Here is a 19,793-nt window from a genome sequence, read left to right on the forward strand (position 1 = left end):
TAGATGATATCTCTTGGGGTTTTGAGCTGCGAGATCTGTTGAGCCATGTCAAATGACAGATTTAACTTAAATCCTGTTTTATAAAGTTTGCCAGACTCTCTATAAATCTTTATAAATCTTATCAGTGATCCACCAAGTCATTTCATCTTCTGGAAAGAACTGGAAGCACAGGAATTCAACAGGGGCTATTGAATTAAATTAATGCAAAGGTCTCAATAAGTAGCCAGAGAATATATTTCTCAAAAAAACATTTCCAAACGTATGTTTTCATAATCAAGCCCTTGACTACGTCATGTCCAACCGACCAGAAATTTCAAATGCTATTTGAGCTAGATGCATCAGGAGAAATTAGGCACTCAAATGCCTTGTTTTCTGCCAAAGTCCAGTGTTTATGGGTCGCCAATATTCATGTGACCTCCACTTTAACCCTTTAGCATGGGACCAAACCCAGGTCTCTCAAATCCTCGGCTGGGTGCCAGAATTGTTAGACTTCTCAATAGAATGTTGGTTTATTTATGGGGGGTATGTGCGGTTGGATTAGGCCTGTCAGAGAAGGTCTCAGCCTGAGGCAAGAGGGAATGCCTGTTTCTGGGATGCTAAGGGAGCTTTGGTACAGGATGGATCTTGAGCAGGTCAGCAAGCAGTAGGGTCCCACCCAGCCCCAGAAGCTTGGGGTCTGTCCCTGGAGATGCAGTCAGAGAGGAGTTCAGCTGCTTGTAGGGTGCAGCAGGAGTTTTGTGAATGACAGTGGGACGAAGGGATGGACACAGAAGGCATAAGCGGTGGAGTGTAGGGATGCCACCTGCTCCTTGTGCATCAAAACCTCAGCACAGAAGGGTCTCTTGCTATTGCATTTTGATTTGTGAACACAGAGGAACAAGGTTAATGCGTTTATTCAACATGGCTGGTGAAAAAGATTTAAGACACTTCTCTGTGTAACTATCTTGACTGTTAACCAGCTCCTTCAGTTAGAGTCGGCATCAGCATGAACGCAATTTCCACGCATTGTTTCAATCTGGAAATGAAACAATTTTCATTAATGGAAACCTGGTTCTCAAGCAGAACAATTAGACCCACTTCAGGTTGAAAAAAGATAAAAGCATGCTAATTTGGATGGAGGACTCTTCTTTCAAGGCAGCCAATTGAGTCATCAGCCTGCCACCCACCTGACCGTCTGACAGGTAATTAGGAGATAGTCCTCTTTTTGTGTAGAGCCTGTGCCTAAACCTCCGCATGCTGGTGTCACTGCCCATCGGGACTTCCAGAGGAAAGCTAGTCAGTGGCAAAAGAGCGCGGAGAGCACCTTTGTCAGCCTGTGCCCAACGAACTGACTTGTTTTCATTCAATTTAGCTTATGATTTTTTGTCTTTCTGGCAGCTACCTGAAATTTCTGGCAGGAAAGTCGTCATGGCAGACCTGGGCTGCAAAAAGCCCAGCGACTGCACCATCTCCAGGCTACTCAGCGTAGTGGAGAGCGAACTCCGGGCAGGGAGAGACAAAGGCGACCCAACTGAGAAACAGCTCCAGGTTGTCTTGGAGGATGCGACGCTCTGGCAGAGATTCAGGGAAGTCACTAATGAGATGATCGTGACCAAGAACGGCAGGTGAGTGATCTGCTCAGTGCTGTGGGCTAAGTGTGGGTGACAGCCGGGGGGGTTAAGAGCTATAAGAGTAAACTGTGTGTGGAGACTCAAAAGAATCTCAATGAACACATAGTAGTTTTGTCTCTGTAGCCTCAGAGTCACCTAAAACCAGCATATGGACAGAACAGGGTGTTCCTGCTCCTTTTTGGTCACTGCTAAAGCGTTCCTGCCACCTTTTATTCCTGCTGGTGAAACTTGCTGGGGAAATACATTGACTGACTTAAGATTACACAAAAAGGGAACTTTTGCAAGGGAATAGATGGCACTTCTCAAAACCTTTCAAATGATGTCTTGTACCAATAATCATCAGCTTTTATTAGCAAGTCCTTACCAGTAGACGTCAAATTACTGTACAGAAGTAGATTGCTGTTGTTATCCCCAGCTGCAGTTCCTGTCTCTCTAGCCTTGGGTATTAACAGCTTCTACAAACAGCTTGCACTAGAAAGGGGTACAATAAACCTGTGCCCTACGTGGCACATATGTGCAGTCTGGATTGCATGGTCCCACAATTGTATTGCTTCATAGTTGTTGCTTGTGCCCTCAGAAACAAGTGTGGAATATTGGTTAACACAGTTTTAGTAAGACAAAATGTTGTGACGAAAATAGATCACATGTCTTACTATTTGGGTAACGCCGAAAGGCACAGGAAAAGAGTGCAAAGCCTGACAAGAAGGATGTTAATTCTGAATCAGATGCTGGATTGAAGGAGGTTCTGCAGAGAGATTCTGCTCTGAACTGGACTGACAACAGGGTCCAGCCCATATCAGACAGGCAGCTACTAAAATAAGGTTCACCAGCAGAATGATGCTAAGGTTTTTATTTCATCTACCCTCACCTTTCCTCTACTGTTCCTCCCCCCACCCCCAACAGGCACACATTTCTTTTGCGAGACATCTCAGGAGATCTGCGTAGGAGAGAGAAATTAAGAGATGGAGAAAAATATTTACTTGTATGGTGTGACTTTTGTTAATTTTGCAGACTTTTATTTAGCAGAATTTGTGGAAAATATCACTGTTGATTGTAGATTGGCAAAGGATGCAGGTGAAAGCAGTTCACAGAAAAAATCTGGTCTGTTGGCTCAGCAATGTTATTCTATTGAAAGAACAGCTACCTTCCCAAAACACAAGCTCTTGCTGTAACATTGCCTATCGCCGTTCTGATTCCTCCTAATTACCCGCAGGGTTAGAAATCTTCTCCCGAGATTCTCTTTACACCGAGAAGCTGCTTTTGCTTCATTTAAATTGCTTTAAAAGCTGTTGTTAGGCTACAGCAAACTTATGAGTGGACCTTTACTTAGTGTGTGGTAGCTTGAGCTGACTTCTTAGCAGCATGAGTGACCAAAAATGAGGTAAGATAAGTTTGTCTCTAATTGATTAAATTGATAGAAAGAATTGCACCTTACCAACAGGGTTCTTTCAGTTTCTTTCATCTAATGTAAATAATTATTACATGGTGATACCAGTTTCTCTGAAATGTCTAGGTGAGTGCATAGATAAAATCTTCTTTTTATGATGATAAAGGAATCTTTCATTATTTGAATATGCCTGGTTACTTTCTATTTCATTGTGTAAACTTTCTAATTTTTCTTTATTCTAACTAACATGTTCCTTATCAGCTCGATCCTACTTTTCCTAAAGCCAGTGACAACTCTAGTGATGTCAGTGAGGGAAGGAACAGGTTATTTACAATCAAACTACAGCAATCTCAAAATAAAAATTTATAAAAGTATGTTACACTGTCAGCTGCATAAATCCGTTTAACAAAGTTACTGTAGCATCAGAGACTGTGAAAAAGCATCTCTTGCATTTCTGAAAGTATCTTCCATACCAAACGCATCAGCACACCGAAAAATGGAAACAGAGGCAGTAGCCTGCAGCAAAACTCTCTAAACATCTCAAAAGGAGACAAACTTGAGACAGTTTCCTGTGAGGGCTGATGTGGGTGTTTTTAGGTTCAGGATTTTTAAGTGATTGTCTCCAGAGGAATTCTCAACAGAAAAAATATTGATCTAATTCTGATGTTGTTCAAATCAGTAGGACTAACTCAATCATTCTTGCTGAAAGAGATAAGGAAGCTTTTGAAAACTGTGTTCTATGATTGACGAGAAAAGCCAGTCTGAGCTTTTGCATGAGGAAACTAAGGCAAGTTTTTGTGGACACATTGTTAACAAAATTCAGAAATTAAACTGAAACCTGATGAAGGAGCATCCCAGAGAATGAAAGGCTGATTGATTAGTGATCCTCATGTGTAAAATCCTAGCATGGACAATTCTATCTGCTGTGATTGAGCCATCTCTAATTGGTACTGGAGTCCCAAAATGTTGTAATTAGATCAACCACCTTCAGTGTTAATACATACATAGCTCTCTGTTGCTGTATTGTACTTCATTATAATCATCACCTGCCATAGTAATATGCCTAGGTGCACAGGGAAGATGGACATATTCTGAACAGGACAGGCACCAGAGAAATTAAACCACATGCTATATCACAAAATACATCCCAACAGGTGCAGCTGATATAATTGGAATCAGTCTTCTATTTTACTCAGATTCATTGTATTGTGTTGGCATTTTAATATCAAATACTCTGTTTTCTGATTGATCAAGTTGTCTCTCCCAGTGTTTATACCATGTTATCTATGTAGTACCCTCAGACTTCGCAATCCGCGTTATTGCCTGAAGGCAGGAAGGTGCCACTCCTCCCCTCCAGTGGATCAGTGCAGGAAAACGTGAGTGGTGGGTAAGAAGCCCTTTCTAGACTTAAATGCTAAAGCAACTTTACTGGTTACTACACATTCAAGTTTGATACCAAACATCTTCCCACTCAAGTTCTGTGCTGTGGAACAATTGTGGCAGATCTACTCCACATAAATTGAAAAAGCTGAAGTGCTCAGCTGTTGCAGTAGCAGAGATCACGTGTGCACAGACCCGAGCATTGAAACCAACATTCTGGCTGAAACAAATGTGAAGAAATCATCATGTGCCATGCTAAAAAAACAGGTAAATGTGATTATAACAGTAAAGTCACTTAATCAGCAGAAGTGAGGTGGTACGTTTTCCCTTGTTAGAATCTGTACCGTCGAGACATGCTGGTTCACGTGAGGTGGGGATTAAATGTGTGTGAAGCAGAGGTTAAGGCAGGGAAGTGCTATAATCTCTGTGATACGGGAGGTTAGGGTTGATGATGACTGCACTCTCTTCTGGCATTAGTCTATAGGTCTTTTGGGGATAAGCTCAAGCCTCACAAGTAGAGAGGCAGAGAAGTCTGCATTGTGGGCAGATGAAGTAACAATCTATATGTAACACAAATAGTTCTGAGAAATCTTGTGAAATTAAATTTTTATGTGGATGAATTTCCTCTCTACTTCAATTTCAGCTAAATATGTGTTACTTTGAAGACTGACTGTAGGGGGTCCGGGAGGTACATGGAGCAATGCATCCATACTTTTTATCATATTCCAGTTTGATAGATGGTGCACCCTGGTCAGGAAGACACATTAAACGTAGCATAGAAATCCTTGGGTAAGCTTCTATTTAATTAGAAAGATCATGATTCAAGATATTTTTCTCAATGTTGCACAGGCCCTACATCACCAAGTATTGATATTAGATGAAAAATCTCAGTTTTCTCAAATAATATATTTTCCTGTGAGCAGAAGGTGTTGAATGTATACAGCAAGAACAATATAAAGGTGTCCAGAAAGGTAAGTGGTGAGTGGGATTTTGTAGGAGCACAAGAGACTGTCAGCAGCTGAGGGCCGCTGGAAAGTGTGGCTGTGGGAACAGAGGCTTTTGGTGTCCCTGGAGACAGTTTGGAGTTTCTGTGCTCTTCTGTATTTTGGATGTCTTGGATTGCTACCTAACTAAGCCTAGAAATCTACAAACCTCAGGCAATTGCTGTGGTTGTTTGGTGTAACCAGTCTCTCTGCACCCATTGAGAAAAGGCGCTTGAAGCTTCATTGACCTGTGTGTAAAGATGTGGCACGGCTAAATGACAAGTGCCAGGAGAGGTTGGTACGGAGGTGTCTCGGGCAGGGAGGCCTCTTACTCATGTAAGAAGAAGGTAGGAGGTGATATGTAAGAGCTACAATAATCCTCCACATAAGCTACGTGTATTCTTTGACAAGCTAAGAAACTTAATGAATAGAACTTAATGAATAGGATACCTCTGTTGGGACACTCCTCTGTTCTGCTAACCACAGTTTTTTCCCAGTTCCTGAGACTATTGGAGCCCTACTAACTTTTTGGCTGCAGACTTCCAAGCACCGAGATGCCCATTCAAGGCTGTGTGGTGTGGATCACAAGTACTGGGGCAGACAGAAAACTGCTGAAGGCTTAACTGAGCTGCTGCAGATCTCCTTTACAAGAGAAAAAATAATAATTAAAAGGGGATTGAGAAAATGTGGCATTCGGACCTTTAAGCACAAAAGGAGCATTTTCCCAAAACTAAACAAAGGCAGGGTTTCAGTTTTAAATGCACAAGATGGTGGGAAGGCTGGATGATGGATGTCTAGAGCTTAGTACAGGACAACATTGCATCTGCGGTGAAACTAAAAGCAGAAGAATCTGAACAAGCTGATAAGGTCAGGGAATACGGAAGAATAGGACCAAATTACTGAAAGAATTGCCAAGTGCAAGGTCTAATGTCAAGGATTTTAACCAGACTTCTCAAACTGGAGATTTAGGTAACAATAGTGGGACAGCAGGTGAATGCTTGCACTTAAGAACGGGAGAAAACACATTTCAGCTAACTACAGGCTTTTAAATATATCCCTATTATAAGAATTCAGGATGTATTTTGAAGGAAAGAGTAATTAAATATGTGGAAGACAATGGAAAATTAGATAAAAAAGCATTTTATTAAATTTAAGTCGTGCCAGACTAACGTGATACAACCTTGATAAAGTAAAAAAAGTATTTTTAGACAAGGAAAATGTAGCAGACCTATTAGGTCTTTCAGAACAGAAGGTCATTTAGAACAGCACTACCTGGAAACCATCACTCAAGTGGGAGACATCAGGGAAGGAAGAAAAACCTTTTGTATAGTGTAGTATGGTTAATAAGTCTAACTGGAGTCTCATGAGTACGTGGCTGGGATTATGTCCTGGGTGCTGGAGATTGCAGGATCATTTCAGAAGATATATCCAGCATCAGACAAGGTGGGAGTTGGCTACTGGTTAGAGTATGGCGGCATGCGTCGGGGGAATTCAAGAACCAAAGAGGTGCGCTTTATAACAGGATTCTGCAGTTAATGCAGTAAATCTGTGGTTCAGCTCCACCTTCTGTCATTTTCAACTCTGTTCGATCCTGTTCATGCCTTCTTGTCCCACACCTAATGATGTATTTAGCATGTCCAGATGCTATACACAGTTCATCATGTTCGTAACTCTTGGCATGATCAAGACCTTAGTGCCCTACTTTAGAGGTAACATGTTTGTTTTTTTTTTTTTCCAAATGATTGAACAAATAATGAAATGAAGGATTAACCTTTAAGAGCTTTCTTCAGATAGATGGAGGGAGGGAAGATGTTTTTTACATTGACCTGGTCAACGATCTGGTCACAAACATAATGAGCAGTCTCCAAAACCAGTTTCCAGCAGTGTCTCTATTTTTTTTTGTTTCCTGGCCAGACGGATGTTCCCTGTTTTGAAGATCAGCGTGTCGGGCTTAGACCCAAACGCCATGTATTCTTTCTTGTTGGACTTTGCCCCAACTGATGGCCACCGCTGGAAGTACGTCAATGGAGAATGGGTGCCGGCTGGGAAACCAGAGCCACCAAACCACAGCTGCGTCTACATCCACCCAGATTCTCCCAACTTTGGGGCCCATTGGATGAAAGCTGCCATTTCCTTCAGCAAAGTCAAACTTACCAACAAGCTCAATGGGAGTGGGCAGGTATGGCCTGATGTTTCCCCATACACCTCTTGGCTTCAATTGCAAGCACCTACCAATCAAGAAATATCAAGGGTGCATTTATGTAATTATAGAGGCCCTTACAGGCCTCTTCACCCATAGATGCCAATTATTCTCTGGAGGCCAAATGTAAACAGGAATAAACAGGCCTTAATTGGCGCTTTCAGATTTTAATGGACTTCTTGATGTTAAGAGAGACAGAGTGCTGTGGTTTACTTAATCATCAGGGGGCTTTTCAGAGTTGGTCTTGTGTGCTGGGGATTTTTACATAGGACTTCAGAGAAGGAGGAAAAATGGTCATGGGTATTAGGTTTTTGTTGTGTTCCCCCATGTTGTTTGGTGTAAGTGGAATGTTGGCAGGAGTCAGATAGCAGAATAAAAGGCTGCTCCTAAATGAAATAATTACTATGTCTGCTTCTGCATCATGATAATTATCAATATTCTATTGAATCAGCTTTGGCCTTTGGAAAGAAACCACATGTACCAGAAATAAGTGACTTTCTCTTTGAACCCCTTAAAAATGCAAAAAGGAAAATTAGTTTTGTTTTGTATTTTATTTTTGATGATGCATCTAAAGGTAAAATGTTGCACAAGACCTTTTGTTTGCTTGTTTGTTTTGTACAAAACTCCCACATTGGATGATACTTGTCAGCCCAGAATCAATTCCTTTCACGTAAATATTATATGTACTCCATCTGCTATTTCCATTAGGTTTGTGAGGTACCTCCATAAACCTAGTACCCTAATTAGGTAGGAAATTATCTCAGTTTTTACAGACTGGAGAACAGAAAGATGACCTGACTTTTCCTAAGTCACACACGGAATCAGCACACAAGATTTATTGTGGAACATAGGATGGGATCTGAATTTGTAAATTCTTGTCCTGCATCCGGCATCGCAGAAAAGTCAAAGGCCTCAGAAAAGTATGCATAGGGGTAAAAAAGCTACAGGAAATCAACTTGGAGGGTCAGAGATACCCCGGGGAAAAAAAAACAAATAACAAACAAGCCACAGGGGAACATGATGTGTATATATGGTGAAGTCAATAGGAAAAAAAATAGAAAGCAAGGAAGGAAAAGCCATATGAGAAGCAGAACCTAAGCAAAAGTCACTAAGTAAATATCACTAAATAGCAAACATCTGAAGGTCTCCTGGATTTCTTTTGAAGTCTTGACAACAATGTTAAGGTAAGCCATGTACTCGCTCTGTGCTTCAGCTTCCCTTTTTGTGGTGTTACTGGAAGGCAAAAGCTAACTATCAGTGCTTTGTGCCAATGATTGTGTTCTTCTGCATATATGTGCACACAGCAGTTCCAAAAGTACTTTTTTTTTAGTATCTTTTTTTCTGGCAGTAGAGAGAATTAAGCAATATAATTGACTTTCTGAGAAAGGTGTGTTTTGGAATTGATGCTGTTCATAGCTTTGAATGCCAGGTTATAGACATCCATCGAGGCTTGTTTAGGTACACTTCGTCTTGCCCCAAAAAGATGACAAGGTGTGTGCCTCAGCTCTCTCCTGGCCTTGATTTCTGTGATGGTGATGCTGAGTCTTTCAGAAGGTAGAAGCAGGATGGGGATTGCCCCTTAAACTGTTTCAACAGCCTCTAGTACAGTGGAAGCCCAATGGTTTAAAGGCCGTAGCTGCTAACACAGATATTCACTGATGCTGCTGTATCAAAAGCTTTAAATCTAAACCCAGTGAAGTTTCATTCTGCTCAGCCCTGTGGTTCGTCAGAAGGGAGGGAGATGCCTGTCCTTCTGCTCTCAGTGATCACAGGCTGGGGAGGTTGAGCAGTGACATCTGGTCTGTTGTAGAGCCAGAGGATAATAGCAGCTGTGGGTGGCACTGAGGTCTGTCTCTCTGTTTCGTTTTCTGCAGATCATGTTGAACTCCCTGCATAAATATGAGCCCCAGGTACACATAGTTCGCGTAGGAGGCCCCCACCGGATGGTGATGAACTGCTCCTTCCCTGAGACACAGTTCATAGCTGTGACTGCCTATCAAAATGAGGAGGTAGGTGGACTCCATGCTGTGCTCTTGGTCACCACTAGTGAGATATATTTAAAAGCTTATTAACTACCAGATCAGCATGGACAGACTGGTTCTTTTCTTGTTTCCCCACCAGTCCCATGCACTATAATGCTCCATCCATTCTAACACTCTGTCTTTTCTCTGCAGTAGAACATTGTCTAATCTAGTGTCTGGCTGCAGTTCTAAGCCAGGTTTAGCTTAATATCCTGCCACAGCTATTCCAGACTGGTCCATCTGTCCTGGCATCCCAATCCCTTTCCAGAAAAAAAACCAAACCCCTACATTCAAGTCCAGTATCTTTCTGCAGCAACAACTGATAATTGTAATGATAATCCTCTCTCTCCCCACTCTTTGTAATACACACAATTGCAGAACAGTGCAATCGTGCATGGGAAAATTTAATCCAAACTCCAAAATTGTAACTGAGGGATGCTTTGGTGTGTGACAATTACTAACTTGTGTGACGTCCCTTAACTAGTGTTGCTGCAGATTTGATTCATACTTGGAGTGAATTCGGTGTTTAAACTCTCTTGAAAGGGTCCAGCATCGCATGGGCTTTCCCAGACTGGACCATGCCATGAGGCTGCCCCAACGGGTGTTCTGCAACGAGCAAAGTGCTCTCACAACCACCCCTGGAAAACATCATATGTGGGGATATATTTTTGTACGGGTAACTGTGTCAGTTCCACTTAGATTACTCTGCAAGATATTTTGTCAAGTCTCTATTCCAAACTGCCTTCACTAACATGCCTTGTTTTCTGTAAACTCAAGATAACAGCTCTCAAAATCAAGTATAATCCCTTTGCCAAAGCCTTCCTGGATGCAAAAGAAAGGTTAGTCCTTTTTTTTGCTGATTATATGGTTAAAACTGTGGCATCACAATGTGAAAGATAAATAATGTAACTTAATTTTGTTTCTGCTGTCTTAAATCCTGAGTCACTGCACTGAAATCAGTGGGAAGACTCTCTGTATAATTATTACCACAATAGCGTCTGAAATGGGTGAATATCCTTCTGGGGTTCCTAGAACTTAGTACTGTCTACACAGGAAGCCAGAAATAAGTTGATGTGAATTTCCCCAGCAATGTTACATACTGCATATGTTCACCACTTTGTACTTACACTCCAATGAATCCCATAATTTAATAGCTCAGGGAGAATAACAGCTAACTGCAGATGTCAAAAAGCATAACTAAAGTGAAGTTGCACTGTAACTGTAGCATAACTACACTGCTGTTGTTAGACCTGTGTGATAATGTATGATGTATTTATTAGAAATAACCTATAGCTGCTCACTATATAAGACGTTAGAGGTGCTTCCATCAGAAACGAATTGTGGTTTACCTTTCACAGTGTTACTTGCCATCAGCCATGCTAATGCAGTGGGGCATCTAAATGATGCATTCTGGTCCATAACTGCTAGTAAATTTTGTTTCGACCTGCTGCATCTTCTGACATGTGAAGTGTCCCACTTGCCTGCAGGAGAATCCGTGTTTCTTTCCATACCTTTCAGCACTTAGGAAGCTGCCGTGTCTCAGGGTCAGGGTTTCCAGCTGCTTTGGTTTGGGCGGGAGGCCAGGCTTAGCCTGGTGGCACAAGCAGGAAAGGTGCCCACAGGTAGATTTAGAATTCCAGGTTCTGCCACCAAATTTGGTGCAAATTTAGGAGAATTTTTATGCATGCCATGAAACATAAGTCCCTGCTTCTAAATGGAACAGTGCAGAAGAGTCTACTGCTGCCTATCAAGTGGTTAAAGACAATGGAATTCCCTCCTTTTTAGCTTACTTTCAATTTTTTTAGGGATTAGTTCTGGTTTTAACTATCTTTTGTATTTTCTGAATGAGAAGTTTTACCAGTAAGTATTTTGCTTTTCAGAAACCACCCCAAGGATGCTCCAGAAACAACCTCTGAAGGTCAACATATGACATATTCTCACTGTAAGGTTTTTATTTACTGGGATGGAATTTTTGTGTGATATGATAGGTGCTGGGAACCTGGGACTTGCTTAAATGGGTCATACTGATTCTTTACTGAGTCCTGAATCGTGATCATAGAAAAGGAACTTTTTCTAAAAGAAAAAAAAAAAAAGGAAAAAAATGCAATAAACATCACAGGAAGAAATAATGCAACAGTTTCTGCAGAGTGATAGATTTCCTTATATATATGTAACTTTCCTGTCATCCATTTTTTCAATATGATGAATAGAGAAACAAGATAATATATGACATTTTTAAGGATTTCTCCCCCCCCCTTTTTTTAATATCAGTGAATATTTTTAGTCACCTATAAGATTACCTTTCACTGGCAAACAGGTCAAAAAAAATGGGAGGAGGAGGGGTTGTGTTCATTTCAACAGAATCACTGAATCACAGAATCGACTGGGTTGGAAAAGACCTCAAAGATCATCAAGTCCAACCCTTGGTCCAACTCCAGTCCATTTACTAGATCATTTACTAAGTGCCATGTCCAATCTCAGTTTAAAAACCTTCAGGGATGGTGAGTCCACTACCTCCCTGGGCAGGCCATTCCTATGCCTGACCACTCTCTCTGTAAAGAATTCTTTCTAATATCCAGCCTAAGTTTCCCTTGGCAGAGTTTAAGCCCATGCCCCCTTGTCCTATTGCTAACAGCCTGGGAGAAGAGACCAATCCCCACCTGGCTATAACTTCCCTTCAGGTAGTTATAGAGAGTGATGAGGTCACCTCTAAGCCTCCTCTTCTCTAGACTAAACAACCCCAGCTCCCTCAGCCTCTCCCCACAGGTCTTGTGTTCAAGTCCCTTCACCAGTCTTGTTGCTCTTCTCTTTTAATGATGGTTCATTTTTCTTCAATTTGTTCTTTCACATTTATGACATTCTCTGTCAGTTGTTTTTAGGGTTGGCGGTTTGTGTGTTTTTGCAGGGCTTTTTGTTTGTTTATTTGTTTGGCTTTTTTTGTTTTGTTTTGTTTTGTTTTGTTTTGTTTTGTTTTGTTTTTCTTTGATTGTCAGTTAGTTCCATAAGGCAGTATTTTGAAATCTGCTTGGTATTTTTGAGACAGAGCTGATTCTGCAAGAAGGCTGGTTGGTTTCTTTATTGCACAGCAGTGTTTCAGAGCAGTAACAGTTTTCCTGTCTCTTTTCCCTCCAAGTGAGTGGCTGGTTGATTTCCAACCCAGAGACAATGTGTGCATCAGGCAGCTCTAATTATCAGTATGCTGGACCTTTGCCTCTGCCAGCCCCACACACTCCCCATGGCTGCGAGCGATACTCAGCACTGCGAGGGCATCGGGCTGCTCCGTACCCACCTTCCTACGTGCAGAGAAATCATTCACCTACAGGTACGACTGTACTGCTGCTTTGCTTCCAAGGAACAGGTGTTCTCTGCCTGCCTGACCCTTGCTTTAGGTTAGTGTAAGCATTAAAACATGCAAGAGCTGAGGCTAGGAAACAGTATGACGAGCCTCTGTAACAATCTGCATGCACAGAGTGAGTTTAAGGCAGCAAAACAAGAGGTACAACAAGGTGGGTGCACTGTAACTGTTAATTATAAATTAGAGCGAATGACCTTGCTCAAAGTACAGCTCCCAATTATACAAAAAGAGCATTGCAAGCTTTCTGTCGAGGTTATGGCATGAAGCGGTTGTGCTCTCAAGCTGAAGCAATCCTTGGGAACAAGGCAGCAGCTGACTTGAGATGAGGGTGTTTTGATATTGCCAGAATGTCTTCTGAGGCCCTTTCACTCTCTAGATCTGGGTGCAGAGTTCCAGAAACTGATGCTACTTTGATCAGAGGAAATTGCCCAGAAACAAGAGTAAGGATAGAGTAGTCTGTTTACTGATTAGAATTTAGCAAGGCATCATGTTTAATGTAAATATTTAAGCTCAGGTTATAAGGAAATCTGTATCAAAACATTGCCAGTAAAATGGCAATTATCATTAATGAAAAGACTGTCAGTCAGACTCGCAAAAATGCATATACTATGTCTATCATGGTGTACCTTCCCATATATCATACCTGGAATTACAATGCCACCTTGCACCTCTCTTAAGAAACACATGAATTTTGTCCTTTTACCTATGGTTAGGAACCTCATGATCAGATTGCTTCCTTAGGCTGACTCACGTTCTGTTGCTATAAGACAGTGTCTCTGTAATAGTTACTGAGGATTTGTTTATTGCTTGCTATGTATTTTTTTTTCCCCAAAGTTAATTTGTTGGAGAGCTCAAGCAATAATCTTCAGGTATTCTCAGGACACGACAGCTGGGCTTTGCCATCCTCTCCACATGCTAATTTGCTCTCAGTGCCACACACGAAGGGAGCTGCCAGCCCCGGACCCAGGTAAGGTTATGGGAAAACTGCTGGCATCAGGAGCAGTGAGGTTTGTAGGACTGCCCTGGTGATTCACACTTCGTTCCAAGCTTTAATCGGCATTCAGGATTTTAAACATATCCTAATTGCTCAACTCAAGATTTCTGGACAGATCTTTCTGACAAGCTAATTATCTCCTGCTCTGAAATCAATGGGAGCTTTGTTTTACCCCAACACTACTGAAAACCAGGATCTTGGAACAGCCAGAGAGAACAATGGCATCTACAATCTGTGAGCGTTTTAAAGCCAAATTAGTTTTCTCTGTATGTGCCTTACTATTCACCTGCATGAAATGAAGATCCTACTCCCATGCAGGGATGTAAGAATCTAATTCATGTTCTGTTATAAAAGTATAGTTAAGAGGGTAGTAAACAGTTCTAGGAATGGTTGGAATTTGGACCTAGAGAGTCAATCAATTATCACGTATTTCCCCTTCTTTTCCCAAAAGAAATGCTCACATTTCTTCTCTAATTTAGGTGCCACGAGAATCAGCTGCAATTCTTTAAAATTCATAACCATTAATGAAAAACATCTTTAAATCTTGAAACCTCACATGTATTTATGCATTTCTCTCCATGTCTTTCTCCAAGGCCACAGAGTCTGATGGTTACTCATGGTTTTTCACTTAAGATCTGCAAGGCTGATTTAGTTTATTAATTTGATTTGGATAGCTGCCTTTTAGTAGATAATGCACTTGACTTCACTGTGGTGAGTCTTGTGCAGGGGAAAATGCTTTGAAACAAATAATTCAATTTATACTGCTTTTTTTCCCAGCCACTACCCTTGCCTGTGGACAGTGAGCAACACTGCTGTAAATGTCGCCAGCCCGGGAAGCGAGGTGAACAGCAGCCCTTCGAGCGTGTTTCTGAGGGGTAATGTCCCCTTACCTGCTTCATCATCAGTCCAAATCCCTCTGCAGGGAGCGGTGTCTGGCAGCATGGAAACGCAAGGGGAAACCGCTCTGGCCAGACTGGCCGACCCTGCCTGGACACCCTCAAACTCCTTTTAACGGAGAGGCAGCTCACCAGAGAAGCTCAGCCAAACAGAACTGACACAAGTGGCAAATGACCTCCCAGAATTGCAGCTCAGGGCAGGGATGTGTATGCAGAAAACCGACTTCATCAAACATCACTTTCCATAATGTACCTCTCATGTGCCAGAGAAGTCAAAATGCATAATGCAAAGGCAGGAAATGTTATGTGAACCAGCTTATTACTATAACCTTATGACCTTTATGTGTCGCTCAGGATATGATGTTCAGAAAGAATCTTTTAAATTAGTTTTGCTTCTATATTACATAAAAAAATGGTCAGAGACATGGGACTGAGTGAAGCCAACATGGCAGCTGGTTATTTGCTTGTCATTTTGAGTCTTTTCTGTAACTAACAGCCAAGTTCAGGGGAAATTGTGAGCAAGTTTGCAACTGATAATTTGAAGGGACAGCGCTGCTGATTTTCTGAATCTCTCGAATGAAGGTTTTCATAACGCCTGCAACTAAACCCTTCAGGGGATTAAATTAGTCTGAGACCCTAATGCCACCTGCATACAGTATTCTCTGTCCCCTCCCCTTCCCCAGTTCCTGTTTGCTGTTTGTGTGCGATAGGGATAGTGGACACAAGCTGAGAAAGTGGCTGCATTGTAGCAGCAGGGTGAAGGGCATCTGGTTGAGCATTTATAGTCTGATGTGACCGTCTTTGAAATGAAAAGTTCCAATGTTTTCTATATGTGCTATTTTTGACAGGGTGGAGGGAAAAGAATTATAGAAAAAAGATTCAGCTTGCATTTCCACTTTGTTTCAGGTATAGAGCTCAAATAAAATATGAATAAATGGTGTATTGTCTTCTCAGTGCCTTTCCAAGGTAAAAACACAAATACAGTCTTCTTCATTTAACAGCCTCTGAGCAATTTAAAGCAGCTCTGCCAGAAACAAGTCGACAGGCCAGGAATTTTCTATTCCTTGGCCAGTGACTGGCTGTATGATCTTGGCTATGGTATTTCATGTCTTCTTACCTGTTTCCCCTCTGAACTTTTGTCTGTTTCAGCTTCCCTTTTCAGGCCACAGCTTTTCCTATTCTGTATGAGCGTACATCATCTGGCATAGTGGAGGCCTGATCCTGTCTGGGATTTCTAATTGTAATGTAGATAATAACAGTCATCCCTCAATCTTCCTTGTTTCTCTCATGGACCTCCTCAGGCAAGCCCTATCAACTTCTCAGAGAAGAGTCTGACATTTAATCTCTTGTAGGGGTGAAGAGAAAATTGCTGTATAAGGAAATGCCCAGCAGCAGTTCAGTTCTGTTTACAGTTATGAACATTGACAGGGACTGGATAGATAGCCCTCAAAGAGGAAATTCTCAATGTAGGTATAGAAGAGAGTTCTCCAAAGCTCCTGCAACCTGGTGTCCCTACACAGGTGTTTCTGCTTCTGCCAGATACAGCAACTCTCCCTTTGAGAATACTTAATTATTGCACACAGTCTCTGGGAGCAGGATTTATTTTGGGTAAATATTAGGAGCAGCAGCAAGGAGGACACTTACTCAGGCCATCAAAGGTGCATCTGCCTCGTAAGGTCAGCAAGCTCCTGTTTCATATTCTATAACTCTGCCCTGAACCATCTCCTTAGGGTGCTCTCATTGTTATGCCTTTTCATGACTTCTCCATCTTTCAGATTCGCTGCAGGCAAGACAATGTGAACATTGTTAGTTTTGCTGAGTTGTGCTGCTATCCCCTAAAAATAAAGTCATGAAGTTGCTTTGGATGTGCATTTTTATTAATAGAGGTATTGGTCAAACAGGAGCTAACAGAGTGCAGAAAATTCTGTAGCCAGTGATCAGCCTAATCCTTGTCAGTTCTGACTGTAAATCTGGCTTTCCATATTTTGCCAAAAGCTTGGTGATAAGTTTCTCAATTTTATGTTTCTCTACCTTGCAGCCAGAAATCCAAGTAGGTGTTTCTCTCAAAAATAGCTCTGCTTTACAGATGAGGCTTATTAACTAACTAATGCTACCCTCTTCTGGCTGTTCAGCTACCCACATACACACCACATGCTGAGCCTATAAAAGATAGCTATAGATGCTGAAAGAGGAAAGTGGTGGCTTGTCTGTGTTCCAGGACTTGCTATGCTTCCTTCATGGTTAATGAGTTGGATAATTTGTTAGTTTCCCCTTATACTGCATTACAGTAACAGAAGAAGGATCGTAAGATTTTGCACAAATTGCATTTTTATTGCACAAATAAACAATCTAGGAGAAAATCCAATTACCTTTCCTGATAGTCCTGTAGGACTGAAAGGATAAAAAAAAAGATCAAAATGAACAGGCAGAGTAATATTTTTTTTTTCTTATCACTGTAAGAGCAGCCATGACTCACGTCATAGGAGGCAAAAAGTTCTGAGATGTCAGAAACAAGCTAATTTTTGTCATTGCAGACAATCTGATTTAGCCAAAGCCTGAGAAATTACATAGAGGGATAAAAACACCCCAGGCTTGCTCACTACCTTGGCATTTTGCTACTTTGACAAAGGCTTTGAAAATTGGTATCTGGCTTGGACAGATCACTTCTAAGGAGCAGTGGGAGCACTGAGGAAAGCTTTTGCCACTTGATCACAGGAAAAGCTGCTGCTTTAACTTTGCATACCTCTTTTTCCAGCACAGTGGAATTCCCCATAGTGCAGTAACAGGCTGGGATGCTGGCTGCACCGTTCTCCCATGAGAGGCAGATTCCATAAAACTATAAATGGAATGTTTCCCTTCCGATAAACCGTTACTGTGAATCTGGTTTGGCACTCATAGTGCCTTTGTTCCCCAACAGATTTCTGCTTGCCATTAAAAACCATGCAATAATAATTTCTGACTGAATATTTCACTGGTTGCTATGAGCAGTAACTGAAACTGCAGAAAGAGAAGCAACCCCCCCCCCAATTTTTATACATTTTGACAAAGTCACTCCTTGATTTTGTCGAAGAGAAACACATCGCAAGACTGGAAAAGCTCTTTTGAAGTCTCCAGGGCAAATGTACTACCTGGTGTTAATGACAGTTCATGTTTTTTATCTTAACCAGATTATGGAGTCTCTTGGCCCATGAAACATGGTAGGTCTTGGCCGGACTGAGAAGCAATGCTGGGCACATGGGCAACCATGCTGTACCCATACACCTGGACAGCCAGAGGGCAAGGACCAGGGGCACATCCCGATACAAATCTTCATGTAATTAGAGGGAGGAACCATTTGTTTTTGGTTTCTGCAGGGCTTTAGCAGTGTACTCTGATACTAATTGTGAGGTTGCAAGGTGGTTTGTGTGACACCTTATTTTAATGTATAAAGAAATGATGGGGTGAAAGGGGTTAGTAAAAGCAGAATATCTAAAGGGTAAAAACAAAAACACAAACCAAACCCCAAGCCCAAATCTTGGCTGTTTTGCCTTCAGTGCTGCAGTTTCTGGTTTGTGGTCTGCAGCTGTAAACAGGGCCCTCAGGCCCCAAAGGGACTCACAGCCAGTGCTGAGCACTCTCACCCTCTGTGTCCCCGCTTCCAGCAGTGGTGCTGGGCAGCCTGGCAGGGCTAGTGGCTGGGTGGGAAAGGAGACTGCCCTTAGTGCCTTTTAATGCCTTCTGTAGGCTTCAGTGGCCATTTAATTGCAGCTTCTCTTCAGCTTTCCTGCTCCCTCCTGACATCACCTGAGCATGGTGTGGCAGCACTCCAATGGCTGCTGCTCTTCTGTAGCCTGGGCGGGCGACATGTCCGCCCAGTGAGGCTGACACACCCTTCAGACCCTTGTCCTGCCCTGTTCCTGCCCAGTGGGCTGTGACCTGCCCTCCCCAGGAGATCGTGCCGCTGTGTCACACCGGCCCCCGTGTTGCTGGTCACCACCCCTGCGGGTCTGCTGCTTCATCTGAGTGTGCTTGACTGGGATATTTCTGAGTTCTCAGATCTTCAAGAGCTTTCAGGCTTACAAATTTTCAGGTGTTTTGGGGATTGTTCTGCTGCAGAAATACTTTAGGATGACTGCCTAGTTGTCCTGGTTTTGTTAAAAACAAGTTTCTCTTTTAGTCAATTTGCCTGTCAGCTAAAGTTTTCATATTAGCTGCTTTCCTGAAAAGCCAGATACATGTTTTGGTAGACAGCAATGGTATGCAAGGTCACTGGACTGGTAAGGATGGATGAGAATTGATGCACATCTCATGAGAGGGGCAACGAGAAACAGGTGACCAAGGAAATGACCAACTGAGTATCATATCCCATTCATGTGAATACTTCATATAAAAGTGGGAGATCATGAGGATCTCATCCCTTTTCCTTATGGCCAACATTAGGAGAGGACCTTGCTAATTGTCCCTGCGAACTGAGGCCTAGTGACAGATTGAATCCAGCTCCGGTTGGCTGCAGAGTCCAATCCAGGACTTCGGGTGCTGGCTCTGCAGTTGCTGGGACTTTCAAGATTGGTTTTGTATATTTTGTATTATTTTCTCTATTCTTACTAGTAGCATTAGTAAAACATTTTTAATTTTTCCAACTCCCTTCTCTCTGTCCTTCTTTCCCTCCCGATCGCCTGTCCTGAGTGGGAAGAGGGGAAAGGGAGGAGGTTAACAATACATCTGCCAGGGTTTTATTGTCACCCTTCAATCAAAACCTGGACACCAGTTTTCCCTGGTATACACTGATGCCAAAACACACAGGCATTTTGAGACCGGCCTTTGTAAAGGCCACTTTTGCCAACAAAACTCTGTGGCACCTTCTGTGCTCAGCTGGGCTGTTGGCTCAGCACTGACTGAGGCAGAACGGTGCTCCACAGTGGATCTTCAGCACGGCTGTTGGGACAATCTTAATTTATCCGTCTCTCTGTGACTCACTCTGAACTGTT

General features: G+C 42.2%; 1 protein-coding gene across 1 annotated transcript; it reads left to right on the plus strand.

The window, feature by feature from the left end:
- The first annotated feature begins 1,138 nt into the window (after positions 1 to 1,138).
- On the plus strand, positions 1,139 to 15,766 carry TBX19 (T-box transcription factor 19). The gene is made up of 8 exons (XM_021299717.2): positions 1,139 to 1,604; positions 7,275 to 7,539; positions 9,435 to 9,569; positions 10,359 to 10,420; positions 11,462 to 11,523; positions 12,715 to 12,903; positions 13,771 to 13,903; positions 14,708 to 15,766. The coding sequence occupies exons 1-8, from the start codon at positions 1,234 to 1,236 to the stop codon at positions 14,940 to 14,942; spliced, it is 1,452 nt and encodes a 483-aa protein (XP_021155392.1). The 5' UTR covers positions 1,139 to 1,233; the 3' UTR covers positions 14,943 to 15,766.
- The last annotated feature ends 4,027 nt before the right edge of the window (positions 15,767 to 19,793 follow it).

The sequence above is a fragment of the Columba livia genome, chromosome 1 (assembly GCF_036013475.1).
Source record: "Columba livia isolate bColLiv1 breed racing homer chromosome 1, bColLiv1.pat.W.v2, whole genome shotgun sequence".
Lineage (NCBI taxonomy): Eukaryota > Metazoa > Chordata > Aves > Columbiformes > Columbidae > Columba > Columba livia.